The sequence below is a fragment of the Strigops habroptila genome, chromosome 4 (assembly GCF_004027225.2).
Source record: "Strigops habroptila isolate Jane chromosome 4, bStrHab1.2.pri, whole genome shotgun sequence".
Lineage (NCBI taxonomy): Eukaryota > Metazoa > Chordata > Aves > Psittaciformes > Psittacidae > Strigops > Strigops habroptila.
Genome location: NC_046358.1, coordinates 38,203,234 through 38,223,103, shown reverse-complemented (window position 1 = coordinate 38,223,103; position 19,870 = coordinate 38,203,234). Strand labels below are relative to the sequence as shown.

General features: G+C 36.8%; 1 protein-coding gene and 1 long non-coding RNA gene across 14 annotated transcripts in view; both read right to left on the bottom strand.

The window, feature by feature from the left end:
• RALGAPA1 (Ral GTPase activating protein catalytic subunit alpha 1) overlaps positions 1–19,870 on the bottom strand; it is a 128,559-nt gene that overhangs the window by 94,412 nt on the left and 14,277 nt on the right. For all 13 annotated transcript variants that reach the window (XM_030481881.1, XM_030481876.1, XM_030481877.1 and 10 more), the window contains exons 4-13: positions 19,418–19,475; positions 18,812–18,855; positions 17,866–18,043; positions 16,007–16,122; positions 13,016–13,154; positions 7,526–7,734; positions 6,880–7,119; positions 4,483–4,674; positions 3,548–3,685; positions 1,155–1,303 (exon numbers count right to left, since the gene is read on the bottom strand). In XM_030481881.1, the coding sequence (XP_030337741.1) occupies positions 1,155–1,303; positions 3,548–3,685; positions 4,483–4,674; positions 6,880–7,119; positions 7,526–7,734; positions 13,016–13,154; positions 16,007–16,122; positions 17,866–18,043; positions 18,812–18,855; positions 19,418–19,475 (1,463 nt within the window). The remainder of the gene's footprint in view (positions 1–1,154; positions 1,304–3,547; positions 3,686–4,482; positions 4,675–6,879; positions 7,120–7,525; positions 7,735–13,015; positions 13,155–16,006; positions 16,123–17,865; positions 18,044–18,811; positions 18,856–19,417; positions 19,476–19,870) is intronic.
• LOC115606272 lies at positions 10,156–13,006 on the bottom strand. Its single transcript, XR_003990873.1, has 2 exons — positions 11,617–13,006; positions 10,156–10,625 (listed from the first exon to the last, which is right to left on the bottom strand). It is a non-coding gene; the product is annotated as an uncharacterized LOC115606272 (long non-coding RNA).

Here is a 19,870-nt window from a genome sequence, read left to right as displayed (position 1 = left end):
GCGATTACAAACAGCCTAACTTGGTTCTTGCAAAAGAAATTACTCTGATCTTCTCTTCACATTTGAGAGAGAGAAATCCCTGTCACTCACTGACATCTTCTACCAGGTCATTCAAGCACTATCACCTCAACAGCCTGAAGTTACAGGCAAAGTTTTAACTATATTTCCAGCCTGAGCTTTTCCTGGGTTTTGGTTTGGTTTTTTTTTTTCTTCCCCCTGGTATGAATGACATGTTTTGCCAATATTACATTATCATTAATATACTTCATCAATTATTCTGTGCAGCACAATCTTTGCCATCACAGTCTAGAGTCACTTCTTTACAGTGATGTGAAACTGGGGAAAACTAGTCTAGTGGAATTAGTTTTCTATTATTACTCCCAAATTTCCCAGTGGTTAGCCTTGAACTGACTCCTTATTTCTTCACAAGAGGAGACAAGCTTCATGTTACATGTAATTCCAGCTCTGTTTACCCAGAGTTCAGGAAATACTAGTTACAGACAGAAAGCAAGTCATATTAAAATGGAATAAATCAGCCATTTGACATCCCCTTGCTACTGCTGCCTTGCAATGGAGAATGGTGGCAATATACTACCTCATTAGAGGCAGCTATTTAAAGGAGTCAGGGAAATAATAGACAGGAACTTGAAAGTGGGGTCTCTTGTACCTGCTAGGCACCTTAAGCACTGGAAAGAAACAAAACAGTATGCTGACTCCTCTATGCAATTACAGATCAAGAGCAAGTCACATCTGATTATAATACTTATCCATGCTTATCTGAGGATTTTTTGTTTATTTTTAAATAAGGCTGTGAAGCTTCACCTGTTTGCATATTTTTAACACTTTGATAGATGAGCAAAATGCCCTGGAAAATCAGTAGCTCCTTAATAGTAGTTGTATATTCTATAGCTTACTTCCTTTTTTCACCGAGTGCTAAGCTGCCTCAAACTAACTAGGTGCTTACTCATGGCTTTAACAGAGCAGATAACCTCCTTCCCTGTGGTAAGTTGTCTGTGATGTTAAAGTCCATGTATTTAACGATTTAGAGAAACTGGTTCACATAATCAATACCACTCTACTATGTCTACTACCAAGTAAATTTTCACAATTCTCTTGTGATCTAATAATCCAAGATAAAAGCATTAGCATTTTACCATGTCTTCTTGTCCATCGTCACTTGGACTACCATGTGACGGTAGATATTAAGAATGCGTTTACACATATCGGTGTGTTCATCCAGCAGAGCTTTTATTTCATTTGCTGGTTCAAGAAAGAATATATTTGAAGAATTTATTATAAAAACCTGTAAGCAGAAAAGAGTGGATGTTATGAGCTTGAAATACATCTGTGTTTTCAGCAATTCCATTGCTATTAACTAGGAAGAGAAAATCTACGATTTACAGAAAAGACTGCATATGCAATCAGAAGTAAATGTTTACAAATAAGTTAGCTTGATATGATGATAAAGCAACAGTAAGATGGATTTTTTCCCCTTTTTTTTCTACAAACCATATTTGCATATTTTTGCTTTCATAGGCAGATGGTACAAACTACTCGATACAGTTATTTTAATACGATGGACAAAAATGTCCCAGTAAAAAAGTCCATTGCACAAAAGTTCCACCTGGAAGCCAGAAACTGAGTAGAATAACATATGTTAAACTACTTGAAATAGTGCTGGCATACAGCATGACAAGGCCTGTATTCTTCTGGGAAACTAAAGCATTCATCCCAGTATGATCAGTAAGGCTTACCAAAAGTAGGAAACAGGATACCTTCTCCAAAGCAGCTGACTTCAGTGGACAGTGAATTAAGGTTTTCAGAATGAAAATTATAAAAACAAAGTAGGCAAGGACACTGTAAGAGTTACAGGAGCTACTACTGAAGTGTTGTTTTATTTTTATGTAAGTTTAGGAAGCATGTGAATCACAGTGAGCCCTAGATCTTAAATTATCGTATTTGTCTTTCTTAATGCACATTAACAAGAAATCATTGCTTCTGCAGCTGTAATTTCCCTCTACTAAGAGCTTCAAATTTTAATAATTAAAAACTGATAGTATGTAGTTTTACATTCACTAGCCTCAACTAATGAACCTACCCTACTCTAAGTACCTAAATATGCCGCATATACAAGAATCAAAAGGGAAGAAAACTCAAGACAGAAGTCTTGGATTCCTGATTCACAGAAAAAGTCAAATGTGGTTCCAGCTCAGGAAACCTCTGAAAATCAGACATGGTACTGGCTTAGAATGACTTCTTGACTCCATTTTGGGCTAAAAAAAAATTAAAAAAAAAAAAAAAAAAAATATATATATATATATATGTATCTAGTGGTCAAATGAACCTTTGCCTAAAAAACTTCAACACGGAAAATCTCTCAGACGTTCTCAGATGTGTAAACATCAGCGATACATTGCAAACAGATTAAGATACTTCCCACTGTTTCTTTTCTCAGAAACACTTCATATTCTTAAATACTCATTGTACGCAAAGATTATGGAGCTTAAATTATTGTAATATATTTGAATTTACAGGTAATTTCAGTTAGAAAGTTTATTTCTACATATAACAATGTACGGCACAATAGGAAACCCTATTCAGGAAACGATTCAAGCTGCAGTAGAAATGAGTTCTAATTAGCATTATCACCCATAGTAAAAGTGCACATGGTGGAGTGGCAAATGCACATGTCTATTTTATTTTGTTTAGAATCAGTTTTCTTCTGGATAAAAGAATATTACAGAGGCTAGTCATATATGCACCTATATGTACGTATATGCATGCATATATATAAAATGGACACATTTTATATCACCTTAAAAGCATTTCAAAGACTCTCAAATTATACACACTTGATTTACTATATCCCCAACTTCAGTGAAGCATTTTGCTGAATATTTGAAATTAACACAATTTCTGCCCTGCCAAATTTCCTAGGAGTAGTTAGAAAACTTCTGTTAGGGAGCTTCTGCAACTCTCCCATTCCTTAAGTGTATCAGTGGAGAGTTGTGGTGTCTGGTCAAATTATTTAAACACCTGCATGCTCATCCAATCTGTAATTCAGATAAAGATGAGAAAATATCCCTGACCACCTTATCATTCAGATTAGTAGGTTCAGATGTTTTGTGTGTGGTGAGTAATGGCTTAGAAGAAAAAAAAAAAAAAAAGACAAAAACCTTCTGAGCACTCTCATTAAATAGTTAATTAGAATAATTTGAAGATGTGGCACTCAAATGAGAATTGTGTTTTCTATGATATGATAGAGAGCAGAATGCATGTCCTCATGCAAAATTAAAAGATTTTTTTACTGTGTTATCCAACACTTGTCTATACACTGTCCTACTTAAGGTCAATAAAGATACAGTGAACCACAGCAATTATTCTAACACTATTTATCATGATTATTTTGTATTTAAGAAGTATTTTTAAAATTCAGAGATGCTTTGAAGGAGCATGGGATTGAACTGCATTATATTCTACTCTTTATGTGCTGATAGCAAGAGCTTTATTATTAGGATGAAAATGAGATATCAAGTCTATTTCATACCTGCAATACTGACTGCACTCCAGCTCGTACGTTTTGCTCTTCAGTATCAATTTCAGACATTTTATGCAAAGGGTCTTCATAACAGCCATTTCTTGCCCAGTTTGAATTTCTACCATGACTGGAGTTCATCCCTTTCTCCTGAAAAATATTTTTTCTTAAAATCAGATAGATTTGTAGAGAGGTATTTTGTTTTTACATGGAAGGGAAAAGGATATAATAGATATTAAATAATAAACAACGGTAGACAGATGTTTAAGATGCATCTTAAAGACATGACTATATTTTAAGAAGTTTGTAGCAATTATTTTAAAGTATTCAGATGAAATTATTATTTTCATCATCCTTTTATTTTCTATAACTTATACATAACTGAAGGTTGGCATATTGTATAATCCACATCTTGAGAAGAATTCATAAAACTATATGAAATTTTAAATTGAACTAACCACATTTTAAATCTACAGACAATAGATCAAAGTGGTACCCCATTCATGCACTGTTTAATTACCACTGATTTTCCCCAATACATGCTCTGACATCAAATTAAACCACATAAAGGAAATCTGGAGAGGGACTTTTTACAAGGGCACATAGTGACAGGATAAGGGGAATGGCTTTAGACTGAAAGAGGGGAGATTTAGATTATTATGAAAAAATTCTTCACTAGAGGGCGGTGAGGCACTGGAACAGGTTGAGCAGAGAAGCTGTGGATGCCCCAACCCTGGAAGTATTCAAGACCAGGTTGGATGGGGCTTTGAGCAACCTGGGCTAGAGGACGGTGTCTGCGCCCATGGCAGGGGTTGGAACAAGATGATCTTTAAGGACCTTTCCAGTCCAAACCATTCTATGATTCTACAATAATCTGTTGACGAAACCACTTCTCTGTCTACCAGTGTATCAGAAAGATGCACATATATTAACCAACAATATTTTACCTCTTCTCTTTCTTTTGCTTTCTCTGATGAATTGTGGTCAACAACATTTTCATCACAATCTACAGTTGTGCACTGCATTATTTCTTCAGGTTCTTTCATAAATAAAGGCTTATCTTCTTGCTGAATCCATTCCTGATACACCTTTACCACTTTCCTCATTGCAGCTGCTTCACATATTGGCAACAGAAATGCCTGCAAGTAGAAAAAGAAACAAATGAAAAACCAGTTGCAATACTTGAAATCAAGTTGGGCTCTATAACGTACAGTTTCTAAGGAATGGGGGGGGAGGGGAGAATACAGCTACTGTAGGATCTTAACAAATAAATGATTCCTAAACCTAAATGTTTGCTCACTTTTTTAAATCTGTAAACTGAAAACATGAAAAAAATGTTTTAACAAGAGAAGTCAAGAAAGTACTTAAAAAAACTTCACTGCCAAAGAAAGACACATGAGAACCCATATGGGCACATCTATTCCAACACCTAGACTGCTGAAATTAAGACCCAAACACTCATCAAAAGTATGCAAAATAAACAAGCTTAAGTTTCTATTGCAACATCTTCCATTCAGAGGATTTGGAAGAGTGAAGCTAAATCAATTCTAAATTACTAACAAAATTCGAGTGATATACATTACTGCTAGCCATCTATCTTATTTTTAGCTAAATGAGATTTTGCAAAACACTATCCTTAAAACAAATGCCTCCCTGAAAAGACTTCAGAATTCTCGTTTCAAAAAATCACGCATTTGAGTCAGTGTGATGACTGATCAGTGCCCTCTTCAGGACGTTTTCTGTATCTGCTGTGCTGGTAACAACTAGTCACAGATCAGAAACGTTAGTCAGGTTTTAACTAACTATAAATACATTTACCAAAGACCATGATGCCCTAATTGTATTTAGAAAAGAACAGATAAACTACACTAACACATAGTTTTATGGAGTCCACGGTGTGAATGTTGAAAACTCATTGCCCGTGCCTTTAGAAGTGCTCACTTGACACAAGCAGTATGTTCTCTCTCTGGAAACAGACATTTCATACCAGTATTGCACTAAAAATTGTCGTCTATTACAGAATTCACCTGACAAGTTCATCAGTCACACACTATCACTCATCAAGTCCAACAGTCTTCTGAGAGCCCATATACATTTTGTATCCTGGAGTCTAAAATGCATAAAACTTTTTTTATGGACAATCTTCTCACCATGCAGTTCAAATTAAACCTTCTCCTGACTGGAATAACTTAGCCCTAATGTTTTAGAAACATTACAAACAGCCAGCACATTAGAAATGAACTTACGCTGAAAACTTCTGGCTAAACAATTACTTAAATGAGATTGCATAACCACACATGAAATCCAGATAATCTGCATAACTCATGGAGTGCCTTGTGAAAAGAATGAAGAATAAGGCTGTTCCTTTCACTGAGGGAGTGGGGGGGACAGTTTCTAAATAGCCCATCGAAAATTTAGACCCTATATTCAATGTCTCAGACTCCGTAAACCCTTGAGTGTTAGCTCAACTCAGCTAACTTATCTCCTTCAGTAATGTGTCCAAACTCTTCGACACATCGAATGGATAAGCTACTGACATTAATTTCCTCATTCAAAAGAATCCCTTTCATCCAGATATACCGGAGTTTTAAAATACTTAGTATTCTGCTGTTTAAAGCAATTAGTGCAATGCATTTCAATTGAAACTTAGTACATTTTTCTTTACTATTGTTCAGAAAAATTTCTCCATCTTTTGATCTATATCATGGGCCATAAAGAGAGTCTATCTGTTCTCCCACATTTAACTCAAAGTTATGTATTTTCACATTATAAATAAAGGCTCCATATTCTAGCATATGTTCTCAGTTTAAATTTGTTTAATAGTTTCCAGTTGAGAAAGCACTATTTTGAGTATGCTCAGCTAACGTTTCTGGTTGCACTAAAGTCGGAAGCAGAAGCTGTTACCTTCTATAGCTATGTGTCCCACTCTTCTGATGAAAATTATCAAGGAAAGGATATTCAGCTGCTCCCAAAACAACTCTTTAACAGCTGCAGACTCCCACAGGAGGCTTATTTTAATATGCTTGGTTCTAATAGCTATGGGGTTGATGTACGAAAAGATCAAACATTCCTGTCTATGGGGAACTGTAAAGTCCATGTTAAACGTTGCCAAACCGGTTATTAAAGAAGTAAAATTAGAAAAATCAGAAACTGCAGATATTCTACACAGAAAACATTTCAGAATTTTAAGTTTTCAATACTTAAAACTTTCAAGGCAAGATGACAGAAAAAACCTGTATATTTATATAACGTTCTGCTTAGCAAATGCTTTTGAAAGAAAACCATGACATAACGATCATTTACAATATAATAAAGATTCCTGAATTCTAAAAAGGGTTCTTCACCTGTCGAAAAATCTCAGTTAGAAAATTAACATTGCTTCTTTTAGAAGAAAAGACTTTCCGGACAATTTCAATATCAGTTAAATGCTCTTCGTCAATACTGCAAAGGCTGGAAGAACTTGGTTCTCTCTCTGTTAGAGTACTTGTATTAGAATGAGATTGTTCTGGCTCTGCATTTCTATCCTGCTTATCAGTACTGTCATTTTTGCTGTCTTCCCTTGAAGCCATGCTAGCAGCTGCTCTCTGGAAAAAAAGAAAAAAGAATATTCCATAGCTCATGTTTAGTGAAACAGTTGTACAGTCCACTTTGTACAAGTTAAGTTGTACAACACTATAATTTAAAACAGTACAAAGAATTCAGAAAAAAAAAAAAAAACCCAAACCACAAAACCAAAAAAAGGATTCAGTGCATTTCAAAGCTTCTTACAGCTATGTGATTAAAACAAAATAGCAGAATTTAAAAAAAAAAAAAGGGGGGGGGGAAACAGCCTAGTGAGTCTTTCTACAGCGAATTCACAAGCAGAAAATTTGGTTAGAAATTCCTTTTTTTTAATTCTTCATTAGTTATAATTATCAGGAGTGCACACTGATGACATAATAATTAAGGCAAAAACATAAAACCAAACTTTTTTTATATATTTGGTTTTACCTGAATATTCTTTGGCACATTTTCACCTTCCATCCCAGGAATATGAGGTCCTGTATGAGGTTTTGGCTCAAGCCAGAAAGACACCAACCATCGAATGACAATAACACGAGCCTTAATAAAAGGTTCCTTTGTGCAATATACTGCCTCATTGGTTTCAGCATCTTTCTTAACCATTACGTAGTGTGGCTTTGGTCTCATTTGTGGTATATCTGTAAGGAAACACATCATCTTAAAAACAGCTGCAGAAAGAAAGCTCTGTACAAGAAAGAAATCCTAAAACCGTAACCAATACACGTGAACATTCAGAGACGCTGTTTTTTCCTATTCACTGTCGCACAACTCATTCCAAGGTGTGCCAAAATGGACACAAGAGAGAAAATTTCAAGACTAGACTATAAGACTTCAAAAGGCTATAATTGTCTCCTGGAGACAAGCAACTTGTTTCTGCTATGCAAAACTTTTAATTTTTTACCTGAAAGTGATTTCTATAGCCTTACATCCTTGCTCGCATTTTTTTCTAAACAAGTAAATGCACTTCTTTTGTTTTCTGCTTTAAGATACATGCTATACCAAAGATTTAAAGATCAAATCTATAAAGATAAACTCACTACTTGCACTTAAAAATACAAAGGGGTTCTAAATAGCAAAATAACTGTTAACTAGACTAGAATATGGCCTACACAAGAAAACTATTTTCATACAGAATTAAGATATTGTCAAATTTCTTCATTTTTAAGATGTGTTCATAGTTGTTTAAGTTACTAAGCAACAATGTATATAAGTGGTACCATTTTACAGCTTTTAAGAGTCCTATATGTCACATCCCCTACTACCAAACCTTCTGGGAAAAGCAGGTGCAGTTCAGAGGCAAGTGATCATCACATTTCCTAATGCATCCCTAGAAAGATCTCTATAGTGGTCTGCAGCAATTCACAGTAAAGCAATATAATTAGCACTAAGGGTCATAATTCGTTCACTGATACAGATCCCAACATCTAATCACGGCTATAATGGGAAAACTTTAATTCCAAACTGTATTCTAACAGTAAATACAATAAGCACAGTCTCTTCTGGCCCTGCAGTAGGTGAAAGATGAATAGAACAGAGAGATGTTCTGCTCCAAAGCCATGCGAGTTTGGCAGCTTCATCTAGTGCCAGATCTGCACTAGCTAATTTTGCTGGAGTTTGCTGCCAGAACAAGGGCACATGCATCTTCCTATGACTTAGCTGAAAGATGATTCTGTGGTCATAACTTCTGCATACTGGCTTGCAGGGAATATTAACGAATCACACCCAGTGGTGTGCCAAATGCCAGGCACTGTGGTTATTTGGGGTCTATAGCCTACAATTCCATTTTCTCATCAGGCATTCTACGTGACGGCTCAGAACCATTTAGTTCTTCTGGTTCTCTACTGTGCTAGTGACACAGATGCCGATAGTGTCATCAGTATTCCTGAATCTGCCTCAGAAAAAGTGACAGTCCTTAACAACTCAACAAGCTTGGAATTTACATGCATAGTAAATACATTACAAAGATGGAGCAGGGAGGGCAGGGGGAAGGGGCACACATATGGACTGTTTTTTTAAATTGTGCATAATGCACATTTCTGCTTGGACAAATATCAACAGCCCAGTTCAACTCCAGCCATGCATGTATCAGCCAACCCGATACTGCAAAATGTCATTTCTGCAATACCAATCATCAGTCTGAAGTACTTTCAGCTGTGAATGACATTTCTTTGGGAGTGGCATGCCAAGTCTATTCCTAGTTCTAGAAGGGCAAGTATGAGATCTGCTCTGATACAAGAAATAAATGAAAATTTGTCTGAGAACCAACTATAACACATGCTGTCAGAACACACTGTGCTGCTGGTGTTTCAGTATCATTACTTTCCTCTGGTGACAGCAACTTCCTCTCCCCGCAAAAAACAAATAAACAAAACAACAAAAAACCCCAAACAGGGAAAAAAACACCCAAACAAAAAACCAAACAGAAAATAGAAATAAGGAGGCATGGAAAATGACAGTCCTATCCAGATCTGACTAAGAGATAGATTCCATGGTTTTACAGGCCAGAAGGCAGTTTAAAGATACCAATGGTGGGAGTCAAAGAAGATGCAAAGTAGTCATATTGAAGAATATAAAGTTGTTCCTTGACTGTATCTTACTAATGCAAGGTTGAGAGTTGTTTAGTTGTTTTAAGGAATCCAGCATAACTTCTGACACATGATAGCCTCGTAATCCAGGAGGAACAAATCTGGATAGCAGCAAAGAAATATTCAGCTACTATCTAGGCAATTGACTTACGACAGCCTTTTTTAGGCATTTGAAGTGAACACTTCCAGCCAGACTGCTGGAAAGGTTTCATTGCTAACGTTACAAATACACAACACAAAATCCAGCACTAGCATCGAGGATATCCAAGCTGGTGTATCTCAGTGCCACTTCAACAGCCACATACAAAAGCAGTGATAAACTCATCATGATGCTGCTAAACTGAGGAATGTTTCCAGAACAGACTTTAAAGTTACATCCACTATTTTTAATGGAAGCATTATTTTAGGAGGAAAAAAACCTATGTGACTCTTGCATACAATCCACCTCAGTAATAAATGCACAGAATACTTTAAAAGCTTACAAAGAGTTTATTTACTACAACTACTACAGTAGTTTATGTACTACAAAAACTAGTATATTGTTTTCATTCTGTGGAAAGCAGCAGGTTAGTAAGAAAATTAATGTACCTTAAACAGAAGCATATACAACAGCACAATCAGTGTAAAAAGGAAGCAGATGTCTGCTAGTGCAATATTTAAAGATACAAAAATCAGTTCCCTCTGGTATCTATTAGCATTCAGCAGAGCATGAAGCCTGCAGTACTTGCACTATTTTCAAAAGGACAAGACATTCAGTAGACATGCAGTAAACGTGTCTCTGCAGCACACCGTCTCCTGTAGTTTCATGATATCCTCTCAGAACATCCTCATTCTCTATTCCCTCTCAACTATATTATTTGGTGCAGCTGATTCTCAAATGCATCTTCCTTCAGTCATTTCTTGTATTTTCACATTTCTGTCCACCTTGGAAGTAGTTGTCCAGGCTTCAAATGAGGACGTTGACATAAAACCAAAGCAAAAAACCTTATTAGATTAACTCAAGTAGTGCAAGAGGAAATATTTCCTTCCCCCAACTTTCCATTTTTCCTCTCTCTTTTGTTTTAGGTCTTTCCCCACCCCCACCCTCTCCCCTCTAGGAACTTGATGTAAGCTGGTGCCAAAAACGGCAGGAAGCTGTAGGTGGAAGACATACACAAGGTAGAAAATGAAAAGGCTAGCAAAAAGTTATAATGGTGGACACTTGTAGTTTTGACCACGCTTACTTTCTAAGGTAATAAAGGGTTCAGACAGAATGAACAGCTGCAGAGAGCTATAAGAGCGCTCACTCTGTTTCGCAGTAGAAGCGGCAGCCCATCTAAATGCCTTGGAAACGGCACAAAGGCACATTACTATAACAAAAGAAACAGTGCCCTTGGAATCTTACTGTCAGATCTGTAGTTCTTACTGAACAGTTTCTACAGCCTGTCTTACCGGATTCTAAACAGATGTTAAAAGACATTCAAAACAAACAAACAAACAAAGCCCCAAACCAATCTCATGGGCTCTTCTAAGCCTGTAATACTCAAGACAGAATTTGGAGGAAGCACAATACCAGCTTCGTATAATTGCAACAACTGGTGCTTGTTATTGCAACTAATATACTTACCTAAAAATCTGCCTTCACAGAAAGAAGGAAAAGAAAAAAAAGAAATAAAAAGAAAAAGAAAAGCTCAATTCAATATACTATCTGCAGTAAAGCCCTGCTTACTAAAACTACTGTTTTGGTTTGTACCTCATGACTACCCCTAAATTAAACATTACACCAGTAGCATAAGAAGCTGTTTTTAGTAGCAGGCTCAGTGCCCAAATTTGCTCTGTTTTCTGCCTAAATGCTGTCAATTTTGTTCAGAACAGGCACAGAATTGTTCACAAGTAGGGTGGGAAGACGCATGCCAGAGAAGAACTTCTTAGAGGAGAAAAGGCTATTCTACTTACCAGTGTTTCTGTTGTTTTCATTACTGTATTCTTCCCAAAATTTTTCTCGCTGACCTTGCACAGCTTTTGATAATAGTTTTGGAGATCTGTGCCCATTTCTTCTTTTTGCTTCCCATTGTCCTGGTCTTTTCTAAGGTCTTGAAAGCTTCTTGTTTACAGTTCACAGTAAAGAGAGATGACTACATGGACTATGGAAGACTCAATCAAGATCTTCATAGGAAGAGAAAATATCATTTCCACATTTCTTTTTTAAGGATGTCAAGCAAAAGTAGGTTTGCTTTCTCAGCATCTCAGCATCGCTTACCATCCCTCTTGTACCTATTTTATCACTTCAGCATCTTCACACAACTCTTGTTCTGCTTTGTTTATGGCTAGATTTATATTATTTCTTCTCCCCTAGATGAGATGGTCCACTGCTTGTGTTTCTCAGGAGAACATGGTTTTGAAACATCCATCTCTGAAGAAAGCCACATCCAAATACATGTACATGGCCTGGCAGAATCTAAGACCTTTTTCAACAAACTTCCCTGGCAGCTTGATTTTAGAATATGAAATTGTGTCTGGAGATCACTACTAACCCTTTTGAGATACCACATAAACCGGTAAGAGGCACAGTGAGGTGTCTGTATTATTCAACTAACGAAATGGCAGCTTAAAGCCTATGTATGTGGTACTGCTTTGCAAACAAGAGTCTTGAACTCTACTGTCTTACAACCAACATGTGCATGGGTACTTGCAAACCTGAAGTACTAAAAAAATCAAGATTCGCAAACAATGTTCTAGTTTAGAATGGGCTAAAAACCTCTGAGCAAAACTCTAGTTAGGTTTTCTTAGAAAACACCTAAATTTCTCCTCTCTATACGGAAAGATATATTCTAGCACCATCAGCTTTAAAGATTCTGTTAAACTCTAACTTCCTCTTCCTACTCACTACTTCCTTTCCTCTTCACAAAATACAGTTGACACAAAAAACATAACTAACTTTGCCCTGGCCAAACTATGAACAAGCACCATATGATCCAAACACTGTGACTCTGTACAGATAAAGCCAACAGCTCCCAAAGAATGGCACACTAACACCTTTTATCTCAGCAGCAGTAGTTTCTCCTGAGAGCCCAACTTAAGTTGACAGTGGAGGTCACGTTAAAGAACTGTTTTACAGGAACATTAACTTTTCCTGAATCAGGTTCATATAGCTAGATTGACTCTAAACAAAGGGTCAGGTGCCTCCACAAACAGAGAACTGAAAACCATAAAGAGGAACCATAACATTTTCTTTCATAATAAATACTTTTGGAGAACGTTCTTTATGGGCAAAATGACCCAATAAAAAAAATGGTTTGTTATACTCTCTACTAGAGAAAATGTAATGATTTTAATCAGCTGTGTTAACACTTACCAAGTATAGGGTTATACAAGCTGGTCTCCTTACAGATGTTTGGGAAAATAGAAGGCAAGTAGTATTTCTTAAAATTTGAGAATAAAAACGAAAATCCCTTTTCCTGGTTTTCCTTGTTCTTCCATTCTAAACTCTTAACCTTAAAGAAAAAAGAAGTTGGATAAAGTAAGCATCTAGAAGTAGAAGAGAAAGATGACTGATGAAATATCTTAAGTTACTTCTTTGGACAAAAGAATGCATTTTAATAAACACTTTTTGAAAGATGGAACAGAAACTAGCTATGAAATGTCAATGAAACAAAGATAGTTCTCTTCCAAAATGTTGCTTCAAAAGAACTTGAACACATCAAATACCAAAACCAATAGAAATACATTTGCATAAAAGCCATCTTGCCAAGCTAGGGAGTACACCCAAATTGACTGTTTTAACAAAACTGGTTTTATATTTCAAAATGTTTTATAAGCAAAGGACAACTACCCATGCTACACTGAACATTAGTTTGACAATTTCTTTTAATACATTTCAACTAGCAAGTGTCCATATATTCATTATCATAGGTACTTGGATTTATTTGTGCAGTTGGCAATATGAAACAAACAAATCTGTCAATGACAAGTGGCAGAAGATGCAACTTTGAGGTTGCACGGATCTGAGTGCTAAGCCTTCCCAAATATGAAATGTTCTCCTGCTGAAAAGCATGGTAAGTTCTCCTTAATAATAAACCCAACATGCAGTTTCCATCTTTGTCCTGGAGAATCCTGCAGAGCTGGGTATTCTGCCAAGTCTACCATAAATAAAATAAAGGAAGCTTTTTTTTCTCCACCCACCTTTTTTTTTTTTTTTTTTTGTTTACTTATTTTTGGTTTATTTGAGTCTTTAGAATGGAGTATAAATACACACACACATATATATATCTCCCTAATATAATTCAACAGAACAGGTGACTAATACATAGAAATTAGTGACACAAAGTCTTTTAGCTGAACTTAATATCAAAGCAGTAACTATTCAGCTTGAGATTATCAGTGCCTCTAAAGAGACTTCAGCAAAAATCTTTGCATTCACACAGTGAACAAGTTCTATGACACCTGACTTAATGATTCATCTAAATGTAAATATAACACTACCAATATATTACAGAGAGGGCAGTTGTCTTCAAGAATGTAAGGGGTATTTTTATTTTAAGTGAACGATCATCATTAAGCTTACCCTAGAGATCACAAGTATGATCTGTTCAAACTGGGAGATGTTGGAAGCAACAAAAATGAGGTTGCAAATTATTCCAGATCTGCAAATTCACAGAGTAAGACAGATAAAGGGAAGCCATGAAATGGTTGAGGTTGGAAGGGACCATTGGAGGTCATCAAATCCAACCTCCCTGCTCAAGAGGGTCACCTAGAGGACATTGCTCAGGCTCTGTCCATCTTCTCTAGCACAACCTGCAAAAGTGTGAATTAAAACTTATGGGTAGATACCCAACTAGGTTCTGCTGGACGTCTGACCCAGAAGGCAGTACCCTGGAACACCTACAGGACATCATGCAGCCAAGCAGTTTGCTGGGCATAGGATAGCAGAGCAGGCTCAGAAGCACCATGTGCTAATTGTCCAGCCAATCAATTTCACAAAATGTAATAGCTAGGCCACAGTTTTTGATAGGATCTCTTGCAATGCCCTGTCCATTTCAAGTACTGGCTAAGATCATGGAAGTGTCAAAGTATGAAGAGAAGAACATAGTGTGGACCTGAGTTGCACGCTGTGGACTAGATACTCATTCAAGTCTTTATTTTCTGTGCACAGTTCAGCTCCGTCATCTATCTGCCTTTTAGGTAGCTTGTTATCTGCAAGATCATATTACCTGGTGTTCACATAGCACTATCACTAACTGTAATCTTAGCAGTGCAACTACTTTTAAGCAGAACCTAACTCATAAGCTTTGTCAGATCTGAAGCGTTCCAAATATGTACTGCATACTGCATTCAATTGTTTCTCTTTTGAAAAGGTTCACTTCCTCAGCTGTAGCAGTAATACCAAATTTTCTCTGTGCAGCGTACTGTATTACATGTAAGCTTATAAGACTCCTAAAACTATAGTCCCAGAGAGCACAGTTAAGATACCAACAGAAGTCCTGGCACCATCCCTACAAGATCTGGATAGTATCTTGCTGATCAGATAAAAAAAAAAAAAAACAAAAAAAAAAACACAAAAACAAGAAAACAACCAACCAAAAAACCCCAACAAACAAACAAGATCGTGCTAGAAAGTCACAATCTTTATGTCATGCTCTAAACACCCTGGAGCATTCCTACTAACCAGGACCTTCCAGTAGCTCAGTGTTTCCATCAAAGAAAAGAGAGGCTGTATGTATGTTATCTACTGTAACAGCAGAAATTCCAGAAAGATAGGGGCATATTTTTCCTTCAGCTAAGCACAGACACTGGTACTCCCAGTCTTACAGACGATTGAGTCTGACATCCTGTTTTTGTATGGTTTTGTCAGTTGCCTCAAGTGTAAATCTACGCAAAAGACCAGCAAAAGTTTGGAACTCATTAAACGCCTGTATCACAAAAATCCAACGCTTTCAGTTAGAAATTTCCTCTTAGTTTGAAAAGCAAAGTCTCCAACCACCACAAAACCCACATGAGTGAGCACAGTTGATACTTCCACTGTTCAAGGCAACAAGGGCAGGGAGGGGGAGATGAAAATGGGAAAGAAGCTGGAAGCAGCATTGCTGGAAGTGACTGGTAATTCTTTTCTCTCCATGCTGCAATTTGATGTGAGACCATGTGGTAAACAAACCTATGAGCCTTCACACAGAAGATAAGTGAAGATATTCTAGGATTTACTTTTTACAAAGGACACTTGAAGGAGAAGCAAGGGGGAGGAATGTTTATAACATTTTCATATAGATTTGCAGTGCTACTAGTAAACGTCTTGTAACAGACAAACAGGTGTTAGTTTCATATTTCTTTGCTTGAAAACTATAGAACATACCTGAATTACTATGTATTTCAAAAGTGCTTCTAAGAAATAGCTTGTTAAATCTTCTTGTCCTTTATCTCCTGATTGTGGAGGAACAAGTGGAGTGATTTCCTCTATAGTCACTTGAGCTATTTAAGAAAATAATAATAATAAAAAAGTACATCTAACATTTAGACCATTTCTTCTCATGCATAAGTATCTACCAAGTTATGAAAGTAGAAATACACTGGGGTATGTAGAGACAGTTACAGGCAAAACAATCCACCCATAGATTAATGAAAATTAGAAAAATTTAGCTAATGAACCATCACAGAAGTGATTTTTACACATATAAAACCACAGCAGATAATAACTAATTTCTCCCTGTATACCTTGGGAATCTACCTGCCAAGACCCTTTTTTTCCAGAAGGCATAATCCACTTCTTTTGGAATTTATGCAAACAATAGCTTAACATTTGTGTTGCACAAATGCCAAATCTTTATTTGCATTTCTCACGATTTTCTTCATTTAGCAGTTGGTCACTTGCATTTGTGTTGTTTTACTAGCTCTATCCTTCCTTTGCCTCTACAGTGAAGCTACTCTAAAGCTTACTCTTCTCTTGCTCCTGTAGTTAGATGTTTGCATTTCAGTCTTTGCCCTCCACATTTCTACGCTGCCTACATCCCCTTTAATTTGTTCCTCCTTTCCCTCAGCAGAGATATATGCAAGATAACTCCAGAACAGGGCTTAAATTATGTAGCAAACTTATCTGCAGAGTTATCCTGCCACAGAATTCATCTGCTAGGTTTCAGTAAATTTAATTATCAGTCAAGGAGATACTACTTGCCTCTACAAGCAGTGCTTGTGGCAGCTCTAAAACATTGGGTGGAGATGGAAAAAAAGTAACAGCACTTAATGTTCAGAGGAAAAGGTGGTTAGCTTCTTATTCACGTTTATGTGAATGCACAGTTTGCACTTATGACCCCATCCATAACAAAATTGATTAATAAATGAGTTTAAAATCCTACTAGCAGGAGTAAATGGAGTTAGGAAGCAAGAAACTCCCCAAAGTAATCAGAATCTGATACTTACTGCTAGAGTGAATGGTCAAAGGAAAAACTGTCATAAGAACCATCTTAATAGAAAAATCATCCTCACTCTATTGACTAGCCAAGTTAATGACCTTCACATTAAAAAAAATTAAGATCTAGAAAGTATAAAAAGCTTATCTCAGAATGCTCAAGCCTTTCCACTACTGCAGACCTTTATGACCTCAGGTTTTGCAATTTACAAGGTCTAATTCTTTTGGAAGATTCCAAGCCACCACAAGAATACCACAGCTTTAATTGCCTGGTCATACACAGGCACAGCAGGAAGATCAACCATTTGTCTTTACTCGCAGCCCTAACAACCTCTTGAAGGACATACCAGAAACTGGTTTGCATAGCTTGCTCCCTAGAGCATAGCCAAAGCCAGTGCAGCAGTGTTCAACACAAGCGGAATCTGCCTGTGCAAGTTTGCAGTAGATGCAGCATCTGCTTGTAACCCTTAAGAAAAATTACATAAAATTGGTCATTAACCAATTTAAACACATGCTATGTGTTAAGCTACTATACCATACCTTAAACAAAAAAAAAAAAAAAAAAAAAAAAACACCAACCAAAAAAACCAACAAATAAATAAACAAAAAACCCCAACCCAACTTGGAAAAACAACAACAATAGGGAAAAAAAAAGTTAGTCTTGGAAGAAGACCTGATAAGCTACCAAGAAACTCATTAACAGCTCCATAATCTTGCTGGGTACATACATAATTTCTTTGTTACTTCAACTTGGCTTTTCTGTGCTAAGAATTACCTAGAGTATTGAGAAATATAACCAAATTACTCACTTTCTTGAGCATTAAGTGGAGGGTTAATGAGATTGTCTAGTGTTCGGGGGCCATATTCAGACTGTGGTGATGAAAATCCAGGAATCAAGCAAGAAAACATCCATAATTGTTCTTTACTACAGTTATTCTGAAGTGCTTGCAGCCACAAAAGAAAGAGACGCACACCCTCTCGGCGTATCTTAAAAGGAAAAAAAATGGAACAAGTTAACCTGTCCCAGAACATACAAAAGCATTTCCAGGAAGAGGAAAGAGGAAGAAAACCAACACAAGTCTATAGTCACTTGCTTGGCTATAGCACTGCAAGATGCCATGTGAATTTTCCAGAAAATACAAGGACTGTCATAAAATTTCTAAATGTGTTTGTGAACTAATAACAACAGAGTGAAGTTTTTTCAGCAGAAAGACACATTCCACCCTCTTCCATTCCTTCTTCAAGGTGATGAAGTCTTAGAGCAGTCCCCTCCTGGCTCTCACACTGGAGAACTTCAGCACCAGCCAAGCCTGCTTGTTTACAGGGGAGTGGCACAGTAGTTTGCTGCAGTACCAAAACTATATGTTACACTTGGGTGGCTTTTGTCTCATGGTCAACCATTATTACACTACCCACCAATAGGTGTCTTTGGCATAGATAATCTTCCACTTCCAACACAGCCTGAGCCCCAAGACCAGTTTCCCTGCCCCAACAATGAATGGCTAAGGCTTACTTCTGCTTTAACGTGAAATCCTTCAAACCATTTGCACACATTCCTAACTTGGCTATTCTACGTAAACACATTACTACCGTGATTAGTCCTACCAAGGTAAAGTTGATGATCTGAAGTCATTCCTTCATGACACACGAGTCATGATCTGGTTCTCATTCCTGTGCTTTTAACACAAAAATTCACCCTTATGTTCTTATTCTTAAGTATTTTAGACAAAAATAGTATGCAACTTTTTTCAATACCTTTAATGAATTTCCAGTGTGAAGAAGCTTCTTTAAAATCAACCCTAAAAAGAAGGAAAAAAAAAAAAAAAATACATGTATTTGTTTGTTTATTTTTTCTTTATTATTATGTCAGAGTTCTCGGTCAGACTTGATAGTAACTTTTAAACAAGTCCTTGGCAATCTCCAATTTAATCTTGGTGAACTTGATATCCTCAGGCAACTCTCTCAATGCCAGAAGGAAAAAAAAGATCACCTTCCATAGCCTCTTCATAACCCATAACATCTTTCTGTAAGAACTTTTGGGGATGTGTACATTAAAAGTAAATGATCCTCAAGTCATTAATGTGCATATCATCAGCATTCCCCATTTACAAATACAGACCCCATGCCAATTTTGAAATTTATTACTAGAAGAAAAAAAAATTTGTTTGTTTGTGTTTTTCCCCACCTTCTGCTAGCTTTCAAGAGTTAAGGCCATAATCCCTGTTCTATCACTTAAAAGGTTAAGGAAATGAGTAGCACTAACTACTACTAAAAAAAAAAAAAAAAAACCAAAACAAAAACAATTTTTAAAAGAGAGGAGAAGAAAGAAGGGGGGGGGGGGGCGGGGAAAAATCAACTTACCAATACTATGGAATTGCCATCTCTGATGAATCCTTTCTGGAAGGAGTTGCAAAATTTTCTACAAAACAGAATCCAAGGATCTATGTTGCAGATGTCACTCTCAGAAGACCCAAGAGCACTCTCACAAAGGCCACAGATCAGAAGCTGTGGTTAAGTTAGAAAATTTCCACAGTTCTTTCCTAGAAAGCATTACTGCCCTTTCAAGATAACCCATTCCTAAAGCTAAGAAGTCCAAAGGCTTTGACAGACTGCCTGGCAAGTCCTGCATTGGAGACTTCTGATGTTACTGCAGATTTATCTGGCCCCACTGCCCTTCTGCTGGATACTGCTGCTTGTAGCAAAGGGAATGGAATGGGATGAGTATCTGTCTCAGCTGCCCTGGTTCACAACTGGTCGTACTAGGTTATCCTGTCTTCATAGAGGCTTAAGCTAGTATGCTCAGCTGTCAACTTG